This window comes from Protomyctophum parallelum, assembly GCF_964188405.1.
Source record: "Protomyctophum parallelum genome assembly, chromosome: 1".
Taxonomy (NCBI): Eukaryota; Metazoa; Chordata; class Actinopteri; order Myctophiformes; family Myctophidae; genus Protomyctophum; species Protomyctophum parallelum.
Window position 1 is genome coordinate 64,067,793 of NC_139697.1, and position 19,709 is coordinate 64,087,501.

Below are 19,709 nucleotides of genomic sequence, written 5' to 3' on the forward strand. Positions count from 1 at the left end.
TAACACAAAAAAAGACCAGAGATACACAGATCCCCCATTAGTATTCATGGTGTACAGATCAACCAGGTATGTTCATACAAATACCTAGGAGTAGTAATAGACCATCTGTTGTCATGGAAAGTCAGTGTAAGAAAACAAAGCAAAGAATCTACTTCCTTCGCCGTCTAAGATCCTTCGGTGCTAGTAGACAAATTCTTCTTTTGTTTTTCACTTCCGTTATTATGAGTGTTCTTCAACTAAGTACCACCTGGCATGGATGTTTGTCTAAAACTGAACATTTGTTCAAAGATTGTTGGACAACCACTTTATCAGCATCCTAGCAAGGAATGACACCTCTAATACTAACCATGTGTTGTATGTTGAATATACAGTAGGTTGGTACCTTCAGGAAGAATGAAGATATGGTGTACCAGCATACAATAAGGTCAGACTAAAGAGGTCCTTTGCCCACCAGTCGACATTGAGGCTTAATCAGGAGTTGTAGTAGCCATGGGGTAATATAGGCGGTGGACATTGCTATTGTCTTCAAGTCTTTATGTATGTAATATTGTTTTGTTCTTTGTGCTATGTCAAATGTGTGTATGTGTCCTGCATACTTGACTGCTGGGTCGCAACTCGCAAGACAAATTTCAGTGTGAACTGACAATAAAGTACTATATCATATCATATAATTTGTTACTAGTAGCCCTTATCCTCTCCCATCTGTCTCTGTTGGTTGCAGATGCCTGGTAGTGGGTAGATGTTGTTTTGTTGTTGTCGTTTGTTTTTGGTCTGTCAGGAGGTGTGTTGCTGACTATGTACACTATCACCCTTGATCTAGCTCAGCTGGTAGGTACTCAGAAGAGGTTGGTTGAAGGCTCAAGGTTGATGTTGAGCTTGTTATTTGTCCCCCTCTGGTGGAAAGAATAGGACGGTGCTTCTGTGCCACAGGAAGTAAGATGAATGTGGAGAGCTAGACCTGCAAGAAATCTTTGCCAGTGAGATATTCAACACTGGTCAGATGACGCCGTTGACAGGAAAGATGGTAATTACTTTTTCGAAGATTACTGGAATTATGCAGAACCACTATTCTACAACTGCTGTTCTAAGGCCGGAAGAATGTAGACTGGATGCCAACACTTGGTTCGATCTCCAAATGTTGAAACTTTTCAACAATCAAAGTTGTCAGCAAGCATCTGTCTCTTTCTGTCTGTCTGTGCAACCCTTTACTCTAGTCTACAACATTGTAGGCCTATCCATTTCCAGGCCTACTTTGATTCCATAGCATTTTTTTAACACCCTATTGTTCTAGCTTTGACATTCTTGTCCTGCCCACCTTTCTGAGTTATCCCATCTGAAAATATTACATCTCACACCAGAGTAGGATCACAACATCAAAATGTATAATTTAGTATGCATGGTGAACCCTGGTAATTCCTGTCCTCTTTTTGTATAGGTTCACCTGCTGCTGTTTTGCTCTGAGTCATCTTTTTCCCCCTGTAGCCACAATATTTGTGTGGCTATATCTGACTCATTTTGCCTTACTAGTAGTCATAGAGGTTTACACATATACTTTTGCCAGTTAAAGTGTAATATTGGATTATCTTCGATAAATAGAACACCACCAACTGTAATATGTATGACTCTTTGTTTAATTGGGTTCTCTTTACCTACCGTTGTTAATCTGATCTTTTGGGTCACATTTATGCAGACATAGAGAATTCTAAAAGGTTCACAAACTTTAAATCACGACCACAATCACTATTGTGTTGTGTGTTCATTTTTATTAGTTTATTGTTCCACTGTTTTATATGTTTACATTCATTCTTATTTTTTGTCCTCACTGGATGACAATGACAAAGAACGTGGTACATTTACTTTAGAACTATCATGTTTGACAACTTTTGATTTAAGAAAATAAAATAATAATGATGTTCCTTCTGTTGAGTACAAAGTACCTTTGAGACGTCCATCAGATAAACATGATCAGACTCATTTTGTTTCAACATGAAAACTTCAAATTCTTCTCACATAAAATGTCCAAACCGTTCCAGGGGCTGTCAGTTTTGAGAGTTAAATAAAGTCTAAATACTAATTGGCCTTTTAATACAAAGTCAAATGTCTCCTAGCTGCACATCCATTTACTAGTACATGCACTCATTACACAAAAGCAAACAGCCGTTTTCCCTCCTAGGACCTGCTAAGAGTGTGTGTGTGTGTGTGTGTGTGTGTGTGTGTGTGTGTGTGGTGCCTATTTCCTCAGGTCTTTGGGGCTGACCACCTTACCAATGAAGAGCAGAGCCCCCGAGGGCTCATCCCTGACCAGGTAGAGGAAGGGTCGATCCACGCGGTAGGAGATGGGGCTGGGCAGTGCCGTGGTGCTAGGATACTGCGTTCCCTCAGGGGCCATCTCCATTGCGACCTTGTGATTGACACTGCTGACCTTTAGCGGTTGGGCTGATATCTTGTCCAAGTTCGTCTCTGCCAGCCAATCAGCAAGACCTGGAGATGGAAGGAGGAGAAAGGTGGACAAAAGGTAGGGAGAAGTAACAGTGTCGAGGACATAACGTAGGATTGTTGAATTTGGGTGACAAATAACCACTAGAACCATAGAATCCCCATTCTGGTCATTATAACAAAAATAGACAATCTACAAGCACACAACACATCACATTGTGACATATTTTGGTGCAGAGGGGACAAAGAAGGGGGGCAAGGATAGACCCCTCAGGGGTCAATGTTTAAGTGTTTAAATGCATGGCTCACTTGACTGCTTTTTAGTCCTCTCGTACTATTGTGAAGAGTATCTACTCTATGCTGGATCCCGTGGACATTTTAATGTGTGTGCATCAGTGTATTTTATCTATGAGAGAAAAGGAGAGGGAAAAACAGAGAAAGAAAATGTTTTCTTATTGTCCACTCACCCAGGTCAGTGAGCAAGGGCAGCAGATCTGTGGAGTAACTGAATTTTAGGACAGGCAGAGTGAGGGACACGTGCGCTGGGTGTAGGTTCAGGGAGAGGTCCTGGACGAATTCGGCCGTCAGGCTCTCCTCCATCAGGGTCATGTTCCGAGTGACATCATCAGGAAGGAACACGAACATGCTGACATCATCCTGCATCTGAATCTGAGCGATCTGTGTGCAGAGATTGTGGTCAATGTGGGCTTTAACCACTTCATATCTATATACTTTGTTGTATAACAATTAGCAAAATAGAAGATCTACACGATACAACACCATTTTTACTTTTAAAATTATTATCTAATAATAATAATTTATATTATTATTTTTCTTGAAACATTTTGAAAAATTGCCCAAAATAGGTACACCAGATTTATGGTATAAACATCTTGGCCTTAGCTTAACCGTCTGGGCACCTAGGCTACCAAGCCACTTGGACGGCGTACCGCGGGTTCGACTCCCGAACCCGACGGCCTTTGCTGCATGTCACTCCCCATCTCTCTCCCGCTTTCCTGTCTAATTACTGTACCCTATCAATAAAGGCAAAAAACGCCTCGATAAATTGAGGGAATGGCTTTAGTGAGAAAATTATATTCTTTTTCAGCAGCACCTGTTTTACATTCATATAGCTACATAGTACATATGCAGTGCAAGTAAGTTACACTGTAATTAGGTGAATTGTCAGCGTCAGCCCTTGGCCGTTCATTCAAATAGAAAATACTCACTGTGCAACCCAGGTCTGGGTCAATTCCCATTTTAATTGGGTAGTTGTCCTGTTGCATCATGGGAATGCGGGCGGGACCCTCACCATCGAGCTGGAAGGCTTCCATGGCTCCGCTCTGACCAAACCGAGTCATCCACTTCCCTAAACACAGATTGACAGTATTGACAATACAGACCTGTATATTTGTAGAAAGGTAAAACTTTATAGCAGCTTACATGGTAATATTGTCAACAATATGGACATTTACCTTTTTAGACTTACCTTTGAAGTAGGCAGCGCCTACTGGATTCACCCCTACGGTACGAGGTAGAGGCTTTGTCAGGAAGCGGTCCACCTTCCCACCTGTCTCCTGTTTAACCCAATCGTTGACGTCCTTTGTATCCTTGGCACCGCCCATGAGAGACTTAGGTCGAACGCCATACTGTGTCTCCACCAGGCCAAAGAATTCCTGTTTCTGACGCACCCCTACAGTGAGACAGAACATAAAGAAACGAAGGGCCCTGTATTGGTGCAGGCACACTGGCATGAGGCATGCAGTGGATAGGAGAATTGCAGATTTCCAGAGGTATAGTGGGATTTATTTCCTTTCTTGTAGGGGTGAGAATAGATTGAAATTCTTGCCAGTAGTAGGCCTACCCCAATCTTCATTAAGGGTGTGTGGTTTGGTCATGAATAAATAAATAAAGTATGGGAACAAAAATAGAGGGTATGCGCATGCTTAAAGTGAATGGCACATCGAGTGGCAAATCGAGTGGCAAAGCAACATCCAAAGTGAGCTTAACATTGTTTAATGCAATCAGATAGGACTTTTCTGTTTGGATGCATGGGTTGTCAAGGCCAGATAGTAGTTTTTTGCCACTCAGTAAGCATTCCTGCATAACTTCCAGGTTTGATGATGATGTCACACGCATACCCTCTATACATCAAACCAGCCCGATCTCACCCAAACACGGTGAAATAGCACGGTTTGGCAATTCCGTACATACACGCCTAGAAAACACAAAAATCCGTACTTATTACACGACTACTGTTTTGAGTGGCGTGGCTTTCACTAGTATTGTATGTACGGAATTGCCAATCTGTGCTGTTTAAAGAGATTCTCATGCACATTTATTACATTAAGAGTTGTTTGGCCTGTTTGAATAATGAACATCATGAAAAAACATGACTTTTCTGTCATTTTACTTGGGATATTTGAATCACAAAACAAAGGGAATGAATAGCACAGCAGTGGGGTTCCGCCCTCCAGCACAAACATGCTGGAACAATTTAGAAGCAATTTAGAACTAAACTAATTGTTGTTTATGTGTCTGTGGATTTTGGCAGGCATCTTCTGTCCCCAGTTCCCAGGTACAGTATACTGGACCCTACCAGATGCCAATGTGTTAATGTTGAAGGAGAGCATATAGCAAATGTGTCATATGCAAATCAGCTGCATACTGAAATGCTGGTGTCCCAAGAACCACAATCTGGAAACTCATTTGGCAAAAGTGTTCCTCCCCTTTCATCATGGGTGCTTCTGTTTATTCCTACTAACAACAACAAGTTTAGGGCAGCGCTGCTCACAGATTCTGCTGTTTTGCTATTTTTGTCACTGCGTGTCAATATCTGCGTTTGGAACCAAAGTGGTGGATGGACGGCGAGACGGACAAAGATTGCTATTCTTAGAGATAAAAGAAATCACACTTGTGTGAAGTGAGGGTCGCTCTTATCATCATACATCATCATACATCATTATACATCACATTCCGTGCTCAAACGGACAGACAGACAGACACACATACACACAAAGCTCTGCATAGGAGCGACTAGTGGCCCTCAAAAAGACCAAACATTAAAAGGAAGAAAGAATAACAGAGTAGCTAAGATTTCGTTGAAATCACATGGCTCAAATTGACCCATAATGGTCCATTTTGTTGTATTTGTAACCAGTGTTTACATACAGTATATAGAGTCAATATACTCACTGCGAGCCAGGTAGATGCGTGCAGCAAAGCTGAGGCCCTTTCCAGGGGATCTGACAGAGCCCAGGAGCTCTTTCAGAGTGTTGTGCAGCTGAGGGTCTTGCAGGGTGTGGTACCTCAGAGCCCTGTACAAGTGCCTCTGGCCACGCTCAGTTGCTCCTGGGTGGGGGGAGATTAGGGCAGATTTTAGATTAGACTAAATATTATGAGATTTGTAAACCACATAGTGATAACACTCTTCCTAATTGTGTGGTTGTGTGTGTGTGTGTGTGTGTGTGTGTGTGTGTGTGTGTGTGTGTGTGTGTGTGTGTGTGTGTGTGTGTGTGTGTGTGTGTGTGTGTGTGTGTGTGTGTGTGTGTGTGTGCGCGCGCGCGCATGCGATTAACCTTTTAAAACCGGGAAAGCATGTGTCATTTTAGATTTTAGCTATATACCTGTATATAGCAACATAGGTTTTTCAGAGAACTCTTAGTATATAGAACACTGGTTCTCAAAAATACTGTATACAAGCTCACATACTGTAGCGAGTCACTTGCCACACTGCGAGCTTGTAAAATTGTTGAAAGTGTTTAATTTTTTTGAAATCTTCTCTTCTGGGGGGTCCATGTCACAAAGCCATCACAGATAGGGGCCCACAGCCAAATACATATAATTTTGGGGTGTCCTTAGCACGAAAACGTTTGAGAACTACTCATTTAGAAGGCATTTGTAGAATCGGCCTCAGATACCAACCCAGAGAGAGCTGTGAAAGTGCTGCAGAGATGCTGATGGGGGACAGGAACACGTTGGCTGTAGGGTTACTATTGGTCATGGCACGAAACAGGTTGTAGCCAAAATCTGAGGTGGCGGCACCCATCTTTGTTCTAGGTGTTGTGAAGAGGTCAACGTGCTCCTCCTCGGCTGCTCCTGTCTCCTCCGTGTCTGACTGTTCAGTTCAGTTCAGTTTTATGTTGGTCATAAAAAAGAAAAAGAAAACATCACATTACATATATTCATTTCGTTGTGTTTTTTTTACACTTTTTTTTTGTAGAGGGTTTAGGCTGAAGCCAATGGCTTATTGTGCCTATCCCAGTATCCCAAGGGGGGGGGGGGGGGGCATAAAACTAACAGAGAAACAAACAGAAGAGAGAAAACTGTAAAAGTAAAGTCAACATGGAGAAAAGTCAAGCAGAACGACCACCCAGATAATAGGTACAAGGAAACTGAGCACTATAACATATTGATGACAAATATACACAGTTGTGGAACAAATTTAACAACACGGTCTCATCACCTGCGCTTGAGAAAAGGCTAAGAGCGCTGCCAGAAACAGCATAAAGGTTGTGTGCTTCATCCTGTAACACAAAAAGTGTGATAATGAAATACAGATGTTTGTCTTCGTACACTAAAATGCTCCCTCCTAATGTTTCTCTCTTTCTCTCTCACTCACACACACACATACACACACGCACGCATGCACGCACGCACGCACGCACGCACGCACGCACGCACGCACACACACACACACACACACACACACACACACACACACACACACACACACACACACACACACGCACATACACACACACTTTCTTATGCACTAATATACACATCTGGTTTTCATTGGCCTTGTCTGGTTGAGTTGAAGAATAAAAAAACAAACAAAAGATCATGTGCACCTCAGACCACAAACCACCAAAACCTTTCTCTGTTCCTTTCTCCTGTCTCAGCCATTTTATCTCCTCATCTTTTTCCGCTCCAGATGTTTGATGGTAAACCCAGATGCTCATCTTTCCCCAGAGGTAGACGTCCAAAACCACAGCATCAGTCTTTGTCCCTGCTGCTCTGAAGCAGGTCAAGGCTTTGATTAAAAAAGTGAAATCCTCTGTGTATGTGCTTATTATCTCCCAAATAAGGATATACAGTTAAAATGATGATCTCATACATTTCTTTCAATCCTCTCAGTCAACTCAAACTCAATTGCCCTTTCCTTGCTAAATTGGGTTTAAAAATACATGATACATTTATTATATATATGAAATTACTGATACATTGGTTAAATGACAACCCAAAAGATCAAGGGCAAGAAACAAGTTTTGACATTGGATAGCAATAGCATTCTACTTTGCCCCGATCGTCTACAAGTTCAAACATCACTATTTCACTCTTAGCGTGCCAAACGAAACCCCCAGTTTTGGCTCAAAAATATGTTTCACACAGGACTGGATGGCTTCACAGGAACATTCCATAGGCTTCAGACAGGTCCAGCCTAAAATCTTTGGCAGTCAAACCATTACTCTAACTCTGGCCCTGTGTGTCTGCATCTGAATGCCTCTAATCCACATGCAACATTTTCTCACACCGCAAATGATGGTCCATCTGTCAGAAGAATATGGGTCTTGTGTGCAGAGGGGATATATCAAATAGTAGGATTACCAAGTTATGAATTATGCTGTATGTATTAATTATAATATGTAGCCTACTAATCAATGTTTTTGAATACTTAAGACAGATTAATCTTGGCTACTGGTTCTCTGTCGAACTTTACCATTTAACCCTAAAGAGAGACTTTTAGAGCTGTATGGTTATTTTTTAAATACCTGTCTATTTGTCAATGAGATCATTATCATTACACTTCATGTCACATTACACTGATTGATGCCAGATTGCAGAAACAGCCAAGAAGGTTGAGTAGCACATGTAAAATCATGCTCAACCGTGTCCCAAAATGCCCAACCATGTTTTGGTATGCATTGAAATTGGCTGCAAGTCTCTTTGATATCAGACGAGTGTTTTTCTTTTCCCAAATCTGGATCGGGGCCCAAAGGTGGGGTGCAGGGGCGATTGAAATCTGGAGAAATTGGTCATATTTATTTATTCTAAGCTGTCAAAGGCTTTCACATGAATACATAAAAAGGGAAAGTTGTATGGCACAAGAATTGAAATAGAAAGTTTAAAGAATATTGTCTACTGTTAGTAGTAGTGCCAGTTTCTAAGTGAGAAAATGGAACTATTATGTAAGCCTTGTGTAGCTTGTGGAAAAGATTAGTATAGTATAGTAAATATGTATAGTTTATATGTATAGTGTCATTATGAAGATATGTTCTAGTTACATTCTTAGCTCACGCATGTTTCATGATAAATGCATTTTATATATGTGATGTATTCCCATGCTTTTTTGTTCTTGCCTAATGTAAATCGCTCTGGATTCTGTTAAATGCCTAAATTGTAATTGTAAAATTGTAGTGCCAGTTTCTAAGTGAGAAAATGGAACTATTGTGTAAGCCTTGTGTAGCTTGTGGAAAAGATTTGTCAAAATTGTGTCTCTGGCAGTGGTAGCCTACACGAGAATGGAAAGTAGATGGATTGGGTTGTCTTTTCTGAGAAAGAAGTTGTGTGGAGGACTGGAAAGACTCTGTAGCATTATTAGTATGATGAATCAATGCACGTTAAAGAAAATATACAGTTATTGTATATTGACGGCCTGCACACCAACCCCTATCTGTTTATCCCCCCTCTTGTCTTTCCTTTTTTAAGACACGCTAAATCAATGACAGACATTTTTACCTAAAATAATAGGTATGCCATTCTGCTTGAATTGATGGAGGCTTATTTGACTCAAAACTCTTTCATTGCAACATGACGCACTGGAAACACACATACCTCGTGAACGAATTATGTCCAGAGAACTAACGTTATTCAAAAGGCAATATATAGGCCTATTGGATACTTTACAAAACAGTTTAAAATCACCTAAAATAAATAAATATTAGTACAAAAAAGGGTTTCCTGTTATTAAACAAATGCAACACGTACGCGATGCGAAAAGGTAAAGATGCGTAAAGGCAGCACTCACCTTTCAGCTTGAACAGCCGTATCCACGCCACGGTCGACTCCACTGTCAGCTCAGTTATAGTGCTGCCTGCCTGCCTGGGTTGGGGTTCTAGTGGAGTGAACAGGAGGGAGGAAAACACAGCGGGGTCGACTAGCATGGATTCCATTCCTCCCGCCCCTCTCTGACGTGCATTTGTGCGCTCTGCCTCCTGGAGACTGGAGTAACGCGCGTTGCGTTTAGAAAGCTGAGAGAACTATAGCTGTTGCTTTGTTGTTCACTTTGTTCTTTAATGTTTTCTGTTTGTAATTCCCCCCTGGCTCTATTAATAACTTTGTTGTTTGTGTTTGTTTGTCTTAATTGTTTTGTATTGTAATGTATGTCATGACTGTTATAAAGATGTGCTAATAAAAAATAAAAAACGCGCGTTGCGTTTGCTCAGCTACTGCATTTTGTGACTGCAACTCGGAGAGTGTAGGCTACACAATGTAAACACCACTTCTGTTTACATTTGTAGGCATAAAAAAACATGTTGTCCTGTCCGATCAGGTGCATATCTAACGCTATACGCTATGCACCATAAGGTATTATTATATTGTACAAAACAAAAAATGCACGTGTGAAGTGAGGGCCCCATGGCTGCCACAGACGTCAATCAGATTTTATCAGAATCTATAGTAGGCCTATTTATTTTATTCTATCACATTTTATTTTGCTTAAAGTGAATGGCACATCGAGTGGCAAAGCAACATCCAAAGTGAGTTTAACATTGTTTAATGCAATCAGATAGGACCTTTCTGTTTGGATGCATATGCGTTGTCAAGGTTAGAAAGTAGCTATAGTTTTTTGCCACTCATTAATATTCCTGCAAAACTTCCAGGTTTGACGCGCATACCCTCTAGCTCAAAACAGCCCGATCTCTGCACCCAAACACGGTGAAATAGCTGCACGGATTGGCAATTCCGTACATACACGCCTAGAAAATACAAAAATCCTATACTGTTTTGAGTGGCGTGGCTTTCTTTCACTAGTTAGTATTGTATGTACGGAATTTCCAATCCGTGCTATTTCACAGTGTTTGGGTTTGACATTATCTAAGATTCTGTGCTATTGGGTTTATACAACTCGGAGGTTCCCTACACTTTAGCAAATATATTATATAATTCAGGCAATTGCACAAATATAATATTTAGTCTTATTTTATTTGGCTTTTTGTGAGCAATCATGAAAGGGAAATTAGGCAAGTTTAAAAACATAATATAAAATAATATAAATTATTCTCAACACATGCCATGTCTAAATATTATTGGTATTGTAGGCCTAATACATTTTTACTTCACGTAGGTTTGCATGCTGGATAAAAATTGAAGCAAAAATACATTCAACATTGCACAAGTGTAGGGGTAACAATTGCAAGCAATAAAGTTATAGGGCTAAGCAAATTATAAATTAATATCATCAACTACTCAATATTAATCTAAGAACAAATACATGCATTACAATACACTGTGACAATGATAGCTGTGTTGTGAATTGTTTATCTACAGTAGAATGCATTCAACCCAAGCATTTTTACATCACTTGTATAATACAACAGAGACGCTATAATATTTTGTTCCGAACACAGTCATACAACATAGTACTCATGATTTCTCAGGATGATATATGCTCGCTCAGGATGTGTGTACATTATAATTAACACCTTAAAGTGTTATTATAACAATCTCACTCTTGGAGCTGTGCGCATTCGAATTCTCTATGATGCTGCGGGAGTGAGACCATTGATTTTCAGATGGGGTTGCTGTCTGCTCCATGTCCACCTTCATTTCTGAGACATGTCTGCTGGAGACTGTCCTCGCCATCCTATGATTGTGTGCTGGTATCTCCCAGGCCACCCTTGCTAATCACATTGTCACCATTGTTCGTTATTTACGTCTGTTCCAATTGTTTACGAATCTATACCGGGTTCATCACTCTGGGTGCTGTTGGCTAACGGATCGTCTTGGGGCATCGGGGCATCGTCTGGGGCGGGGTTTGTAACCATGCCCAGGAAGAGGGGGGTCATGGAGGCCTCGTCAATGACCGCAAAGAGGAAAGGAGAGTTGAGGGAGAAGCTCATGGAAATGGAGCGTGAGGTGCTGACTGCAGTGACCGCGGATGCCTCGACCCCATCCTCACTCAGCTCCATTTCGCTGGCGTGACGGACACTTGTCACCCTCAGGGGAAGGTCTGAGATCCCAGAGAGGTCTGGTCCAGAAAACAGAGATCCCAGACCTAAGAGGACAGGGGAAAATAACAAAGAAGAAGTTTGATTGATTGATTGATTGAAACCTTTATTTATTCTCGACAAGAGCATTGATGTTCCCCCTCATTTGCAATGCTGAAGAGATCACATATATATATAAAACAATTTAAGACAGATATAAAACACAAATCAAGTCTACACGTAAGGCATAGAGACATAATATATAGACAGTGAAACAAAACACAAGTTAAAATCACACCCGTATGAACTGAGTGGTGCAACTCCCCTCTCCCCCCTCCCCTCTCTCTCTCTCTCTCTCTCTCTCTCATTAGCAGGCATCAGTGCAGCACATGCAGCACTATCTCTCTCTCTGTTTCTGGCAAACAGCGCTTCTACTGGTTCTAATAGTCATTCTCGTGCTCATGGCCACATAGTTAGGTACACACGGACATTGCTGTTCCTTGGAGTGGTTGCACCACTCAAAAACAGTTACATATTGAGGTAGGGAGGTTCAGAAGCAGGTTATTAAATTGACCATATGATATTGGGGTACCAATTTTCTGTGTTTGCTGTAGAGCTGTAGAGTGTTCCATGTAGTAGGGGCATCGAAGCAGAAAGCAGATTTTCCCAGTTCAGACTGCACAGATGGGACCTCTAGTGTAAGCCATTCACTTGAATCGGTCAGTATTTCTTTTCCAGTTTAGCAGCAACGTGATGTAGGGTGGTAACTTCCCATCATTAGCTTTAAAAATAAACTGGTGCCAGTGCCTGGTTCTCCTCTCAGAGAGGGACAACCAACCTATTCTATCATAGAGGGTGCAATGGTGAGTGCTGTAGCTTTCACCAGTGATAAACCTAAGTGCTGAGTGATAAACTGTATCTAGGGGTAGAAGAGTGGTAAAGGGCAGCATTTCTAGAGAGAGGGTCATCATGAGATACTAGGAGAGTGAAGAGCGAAGGAAGGCAGAGACAGGAGAGTCTGGTCATCTGTCTTCACACACACATTTCTTTTTAATATGTTGCGACTGCAATTATTATAATTTTTATTTAGCAGTTTTAAATATATTCACATGTACACAAATGACCACATAAAACATACAAACACACAACCCCCCTTCCCCCTTTCCACCTCTGTATTGCCCTACCTTCTAAAACAGTGGTTCTCAAACTATTTAATTTCAAGGACCCGCTCAAGGAACCCTGAGGGCCCCTGAACACCACTGTTCTAAAACATGTCCCCTCATCATGTTAGTGAGGCACGTGGTCTTACCCATGCTAGTGAGTGCCTCCTGTAGCTCCTGTCGGTACTGCAGTTTAAACTTGGGCAGGCTGACGTGCATGGCTCTCTCCTGAGGCAGGCGTCTGTACACCTCAGAGATGTTCAACTTGGGAAGCACAGATGAGACATTCCCTCGTCCTGGCAAAGGCATTACAACCAGGAAACTGGTGTTGCCTTTGAAAGGGAAACATGCAATCTAGAAACCCAAGAAAAGACAAAAACATAACATGCTAATAGAGAGATCCCGTTCATTACTGGCTCACTGTCTTTTGTGCCGTTGAAGATGCATAATGATGGATGCACACAATGGCCGCTCGGCTCGTTCAATAAACAGATTAACAACAGAGTCTCCTGACGGACACCTGGATTGTCATTTCCAACACACCACAAAGAGAGAGTTGAGCTCATAGATGGAAATAACCAGCGTTAAGTCTGGTTTCATGCTGGCCTTAATTTTCTTGGTAACACCAAGAAAATGTAATTAGCCATTCCAATTTTCAGCCTCACCCATAGAGTTAAAATAATATGTAGAGGGCGAACTGGCCCGTCCCCAGGTATTTATTTCAATGAAAGTTGCTTAGTGGCATTTGAAGCACCCGGAAAAATGCTCTTGGCCTCACTGGCTGCCACCTATGATGTACTAGCGTGAATTCACTCCAACAATCTGGCTAATGCTGTACTGCATCAGACAGTGTAAGTATTATTAGTACTTGATCATGGCGTGAAGAACAGTATGTAACATTGTTACAAGTAATATATTCTGCCATCCAATGCCAACAGCTTTACACCTCATCTAAACATTATCAACACATACACACATAGTACAGCTCAGTGCAATCCAGTCATAACAGTAATTTTACCCACTCAATGTTTATACAAACAAGTACATGTATCAAACAATGCAGTTCAAATGATCTGTGCCAATGTCACAATTTCATAAGTCACCAATGTCGATGTAATGTGAATGATGATATGATGGTGTGTGTGTGTGTGTGTGTGTGTGTGTGTGTGTGTGTGTGTATGTGTGTGTGTCACTTGGGATCAAAATGCATCTACTGTACCTGAGCCTTTAGTTGTGCATCATGCAGTAACCGTAGAGGGTAATTGCCTGACTTCATCATGTCTACGGACACAGACTTCTGGTTGTCCAAATAGAACACTCCTTTGGAGGTGGCCTGCGGGTCAAAACGGGACTCCCATTCACCTGTCAACAACAGCGGCAGACACAGGGGAGTCATTACAAACAGTGGAATTGCCAAAGTATATTATAATTAGGTTATTATAATAATTATTATACCTTTGAAGTATACTGCATTGATGAGCATAAGGACTACATCATGTGGAAGGTTTGGCAAGAAGTTGGCAATGTGGCCTTTGGTGGCATTCTCCACCCATTGGTTGACTTCCTCTACAGAGGTAAGGGGGGCGGGCTCTGATCTGTATCTGAGGGAAACCAAGACAATATCCTCTCACAACCTCAAACCAACAAAAAGGTGCATGAATCGTTGAGTGAGTTGAATGAATTTACAATTTTCAATGTCATAAACATAATGGCATCGGCATGTACTGTATTTTGATGTTATTTTTATGCTATGTTGATGAATTGAATACAAAGGACCGCAATGGAAACAATAGCTTAAATGTCTGACTGTAAGCCTACCTCATGCCGTTTATATTTCTGTCTAATAAAGCATTCAATCAATCAATCAATATGGCTATTTGCAAGATTCAGAGGTTACTGGCAAATTATGTCAAATGTGTTTCTGCCAGTAACGAATACAAAACAACGAAGTGAAATATATAAAGAATACTAACATGTATCACAAAATGTATCTATATATTTGAATTTGTAGTTTAAACTATTTGGGCAACTCCTCAGTAGCCCACTGCCCAACAGCAGGCAGTGGGCTACAGTTGAGAATGACCAGTTGAGAATGACTGGTCTATTTGAATAATAAAATTGATATATTTATCATCATAGCTTTCACTGTTTGATTAATTAAAATAAACTATTTTTTCCCTCTTTTGTCGGTACCTGGCAAGCGAGTCTTCGATAAAGGAAAGCTTCACATTAAACCCTGAGGAGAAGAGGGATAGAGATAGAGGCATGAGTAAGATAAATGTGCAATATTTGTATGAAGAGGGTGCATGTATACACATAATGTCTAATAATGTTTATGTCTATTCATTTCAGTTTTCTTCTGTTTTAGTTTCCATTATTGCTTTTTTAATGTTTTGTTCATGCAAGAGGGTGCACGCACACGCACGCACGCATGCACGCGCGTGCGTACTGACCTACACACTATACTTAAGCAGACGTATAGTATACAAACATACACCCCCACACACCTGGTTGCAGGTACATGCGTGTAGCCACTTCTAGTGTGGTGTTACTGAGATGACGTTGCAGGCCCCCCAGGATGTGATGGTAACAAGGTAGGTTGTGGGCATGAAGAGACTGTAGCAGCAGTGTTTCTGTTGCATTTTGAGCACCTGAAGCAGAATTCACAGTTACAGATATTCATCATGTGTGCACCTCCATCACAGGCGTTTCATTGAAATAGACCAATGTAGACCCATGTGGTTTGATTTAAATACTTGAATCCTATCATACATTAAGGAAGGTCAGTCACACTCTGTCCCCGCATGGTTCTCCTCACTGGATGGAGCAATTGATCTCAACTTGCACATAGGCACTGACTATTAGAATTATGCAGACAATGAAGAAGCCTGTTTTCCCCCAAATTCAAGACGTTTATTAGCCTTTGGAAACTAACTCTCAACCGTGGTTTTTGCCGCTGTTTTCGCTGAATGTTCGCTCCATAGGTCACTAGGTTTAAAGTGTTTTAAAGTGATGTTAAACTTTGAGCATTATATAAGTCCTAGATGTAGGGTGAACCGAGTCTCAAAACCACAGACAAGACAGACAAAACTGACAAAGTAAATTCTACCATTATAACAAATTGTTCCGGTATAATTTGGGCAAAGTGAAATTGCCCAAATTGTTCGGGTATAATTTGGGCTGTGGAAATACCCTTGACAGAGGTTGTCTAATGTCTAGACTAGCACAGCAGAAATGTCAGAGTGCTGTCAACAGAAGGCGGACATATACGCAATACTATCTAGAATAAAACATATTTAGACAATTTGACTTGGCCAGGTAGCTGTATAACTGAAGATTCTACTAAAGTTCATCAGCATTTTAACAAGCAGATTCGGAACCTATCCCAACTCCCAAGGTGTAACTAGAATGTCCCTACTTGTACTGCCCAGAACGTAAAGCACATACATGCCAAGATTTTGGCAACCACAATCAAGGAAATTGTGGTCAACACAAGTTTCATAAAATAGTAAATGATTGCCATGACCCATGAGACAACTTTGTTCTGTCGTGTTGTGCACAAAACCTGAACACACTGACACACACCCACCCACACATACAGGCCTGCCCACTCCCAAGCAACAATACACACAGACCTAGGGTGAGCTGTGCCAGAGCGAAGGCCACACTGAGAGGGGATATAATGATGTTAGGTTGCTGTGGTCCGACCGGCAGCTTCTTCAACAGTTGCAGACCCAAACGCTCGATGGCACCCCCTACTGCCTGGCGTGCCCGCATGCCGAACACCTGATCTCCTTCACACCCCTGCTCTTCCTCTTTCACCTCCTCCTCCTCCTCCTCCTCCAGCTCAGATGCAGCACTTGTAGCATTAGGGGGGTCATCATCCTGGATGTAAAATGCAGAGCGAGACAAAAGAGAGCTTATGCTGGATGGATGGATGGACGGTTCCCAACAATGTGTAGAAGACACTTAACCCCTAACTGCACCCTGGATGCTGCCCTCGTAGCACCGACTGCTTCTGAAGTAGGATGGGTTAAATGCTCCTATTAACTGTATATGCAAATATACAGTGACAAATACCACAAAGGATTGTGGACCAAATTATTATGGATAGAAGGATGCATGGATAGATGGTTGGATGGATGAATGAATTGTATTGTATGTCTATCAATACTGTATTGATAGACTTGAAATCTAGTAGTAGCCAATAACCACATAGCTGTGTGGTATAGTGTAGCTAGACCTGGTGCAGCACAGGTGATTAATGGTGTGGTAGTGTAGCTAGACCTGGTGCAGCACAGGTGATTAATGGTGTGGTAGTGTAGCTAGACCTGGTGCAGCACAGGTGATGCCATAATGTAGGCCGGTTGATATTAGTATGGGGAGTAGTGTTCTTACAGTTGTTCCCAGACGGCATAAACACAACAGGAGCAGAGGCACACACAGCTTCATTTCAAAGAAACCAGCCTGAAACACACAAACATTAAGTTCAGTCAGGACAGCCCATTAAAATAAGTTTAAAGAATATAAAATGAGCAAGATATTTATTTGGGTTTGGTGTGCTTTAGGTACTCTTCACACTGCATCAACCCTACCAATTAGGGGTCTTCGAAAGGTGGTAGCTGGGGTGGGGAGTGCGAGCAGCAGCATAAGGCACAAAATAAATTATAAACAGTGTGTAGTAAGTGAAAACTTGTTTAAATAGGGTGGTCTGAGATTGAAGTGAGTATGTGATTGGTTCAGTTACTGTAACAAGCCTGGAGCTGAAACCGACCAATAGTCGGCCGCCAGCAGCTGCACTGAGTTTCCTGACTGAACCAAGGTAATTAAAAAGAAGGTACAGTTATGTATGACTATTCGTTGCACAGGGACACAAACTGCAGCCGAGAGTTTGGTATAATACTACATACAAGTCAATGAGAGCTAGCTTATGAATAAACGCTAGTTCTAAACGACCATTGTAAAATTCTCGGACCAGGGAATTTAAAAAAGACATATCACACATTGTTTTCTACTGTGTTGCTTTTCGACACATCATTCAGAAATAGTGTTTGTTCACAAGCTGGTCACAAGCTGGTCCAGCCGACTCTCATTGTCTCCAATATATTTCACTGAACTTCCAGTTTTGCCTCCCATGCAATGGCGCCTGACTGGCCCGTGGACTGACACTACCTCTATCATGCCTTGGGCTGAACTTGCTCTGCGCATCTGTCATGTGTGACACTCATTAGTATATACAGTAATTAGTCATATTTACTTGCATCATGTCCTGCATAATGTTTTGCAGTCTGTGTATATAATTTGGATTTCTTCTGTATTGATAGTTTCATACTGTGTTACAATACTCAATTGTTACTGAATTAGAAGCCTTTGTGCAGCTGACAGAGAGAATACGGGAAGGACTGGAGAATAGAAAACAGAAAAATTGAAAGCAGAGTTATAAGATTCTGAAGGAGTGAAACGTTTTAACACCAATAAATCCTCATAAAAACAACACTGAAAATACACCACTATAATGATATGCATTAGGGACTAAAGTAGATGTGGTTACAGTGGCCTTATTTTCCCATGTCATACACGTTTGGGATTCTGTGAGTTATTCTGATTCAATCATCTCCAAGTCAAACAATTATCTTTACAGCTGGTGCTGCACATGCACGGGTTTTGTACACATATTTGTTGAGCATACAGTAATTGGATTCTGATTCATAATTGACCAAAAACACCAACAACATGTCATACTATTCAGCAGGTAGTTTGCAGTGTGTTCCCTTCCTTAACCACTGTTATTCTAGGCAATTGCTAGTTATTCTAGTGTTTGCCAGAGGAACAAAGGTTATGGTTTCACTGCTCCAGTTCAGATAGTTTTGTTTGGCAGAGCGAGATTTCTCAGACACAAACAGCAAAAAATAATAACCTATAGTCAATCTAGTCTATGTACAGTTATTTCTGCAGCAAGAGCTGCTAGAGTCTGCAGATGCGTGTTTAGTGGTCTTCAATTTAGATTTAATTTAAATTGCAACCGTGATTCTGCCATGCTTAATACTGACAGAATTTTGCAGAATCGCAGATGGACAGGCAGCTAGAATGCTCATGCATGATGTGAATCTTTCCTCTATAATTCATCCTCTATACTATAGAATACAGTCAAGTAATTTCATTGAGAAAACAAAACACTGTCCAAACTCACCTGGACGATGTCTAAGGAGGTGGAGGACAGCAAGAAGAGAGGTTAAACCTTGACAGAGAGGGGTAGAAAGAGAGGGAAACAGTCGATGCTCGTCGATCTGTGTTCTGTACTCAAAACTCGCATCCCGCTCGTTGGCCAGTTAATATTTAATTCTGGATTGACACACAGCAGTTGTTACTCACGACTAAATGTAAATATTAAGACCCGTTGTGCCCAGAGGTCGCTGGTGATTCAACTGTAATAATAATTTGGTATCAAGAAGTTTGCCTGAGTGAACACAGGAGCCTATTAGAAAACCGGGCTCAAATAATATCCATTAAATGATTCATGTTTTTTATTCAATCTAATATTACATTTATCATATAATATTTTACGGCCCTGGTCAGCAGATTGTGGATGTTATCTCGGAGAGCGACGGAGACTGAGAGAAAGAGTGATATAACATTTGCTTGCCATATATAGTAGCTATGTTGCAAATAGAGCACTTTGATTTAGGAAAGGGCCCCTGAACTTTCAAAAGTGTGAGTGTGCCCACACACATGCGCGCCCACGCTCGCACGCACGCACGCACACACACACACACACACACACACACACACACACACACACACACACACACACACACACACACACACACACACACACACACACACACACACACACACACACACACACACACACACACACACACACACACAGAGAGAGAGAGAG

General features: G+C 41.4%; 2 protein-coding genes across 2 annotated transcripts; both read right to left on the bottom strand.

The window, feature by feature from the left end:
- Nucleotides 1–1,754: 1,754 nt before the first annotated feature.
- On the bottom strand, nt 1,755–9,595 carry serpinf1 (serpin peptidase inhibitor, clade F (alpha-2 antiplasmin, pigment epithelium derived factor), member 1). The gene is made up of 8 exons (XM_083780551.1): nt 9,467–9,595; nt 6,902–6,962; nt 6,361–6,553; nt 5,632–5,787; nt 3,926–4,129; nt 3,666–3,805; nt 2,904–3,114; nt 1,755–2,481 (listed from the first exon to the last, which is right to left on the bottom strand). The coding sequence occupies exons 2-8, from the start codon at nt 6,959–6,961 to the stop codon at nt 2,231–2,233; spliced, it is 1,215 nt and encodes a 404-aa protein (XP_083636677.1). The 5' UTR covers nt 6,962; nt 9,467–9,595; the 3' UTR covers nt 1,755–2,230.
- A 1,529-nt stretch (nt 9,596–11,124) lies between these two features.
- serpinf2a (serpin peptidase inhibitor, clade F (alpha-2 antiplasmin, pigment epithelium derived factor), member 2a) lies at nt 11,125–19,048 on the bottom strand. Its single transcript, XM_083758423.1, has 9 exons — nt 18,999–19,048; nt 17,207–17,275; nt 16,444–16,693; nt 15,316–15,459; nt 15,002–15,044; nt 14,264–14,409; nt 14,028–14,170; nt 12,958–13,162; nt 11,125–11,716 (listed from the first exon to the last, which is right to left on the bottom strand). Exons 2-9 carry the CDS (start codon nt 17,258–17,260, stop codon nt 11,391–11,393), a joined length of 1,311 nt encoding a protein of 436 aa, XP_083614549.1. The 5' UTR covers nt 17,261–17,275; nt 18,999–19,048; the 3' UTR covers nt 11,125–11,390.
- Nucleotides 19,049–19,709: the final 661 nt, after the last annotated feature.

Coding starts and splice junctions, on each gene's coding strand:
- serpinf1 (XM_083780551.1), bottom strand. CDS start 6,961: ATGAAGCACACAACCTTTATGCTGTTTCTGGCAGCGCTCTTAGCCTTT. Junction 6,554..6,901: donor TAGCCTTTTCTCAAGCGCAG/GTGATGAGACCG, acceptor TGAACTGAACAG/TCAGACACGGAGGAGACAGG. Junction 3,115..3,665: donor ACCCAGACCTGGGTTGCACA/GTGAGTATTTTC, acceptor CTCTGCACACAG/ATCGCTCAGATTCAGATGCA.
- serpinf2a (XM_083758423.1), bottom strand. CDS start 17,260: ATGAAGCTGTGTGTGCCTCTGCTCCTGTTGTGTTTATGCCGTCTGGGA. Junction 14,410..15,001: donor ATCGAAGACTCGCTTGCCAG/GTACCGACAAAA, acceptor GGTTTCCCTCAG/ATACAGATCAGAGCCCGCCC. Junction 14,171..14,263: donor CAATGCAGTATACTTCAAAG/GTATAATAATTA, acceptor TGTTGTTGACAG/GTGAATGGGAGTCCCGTTTT.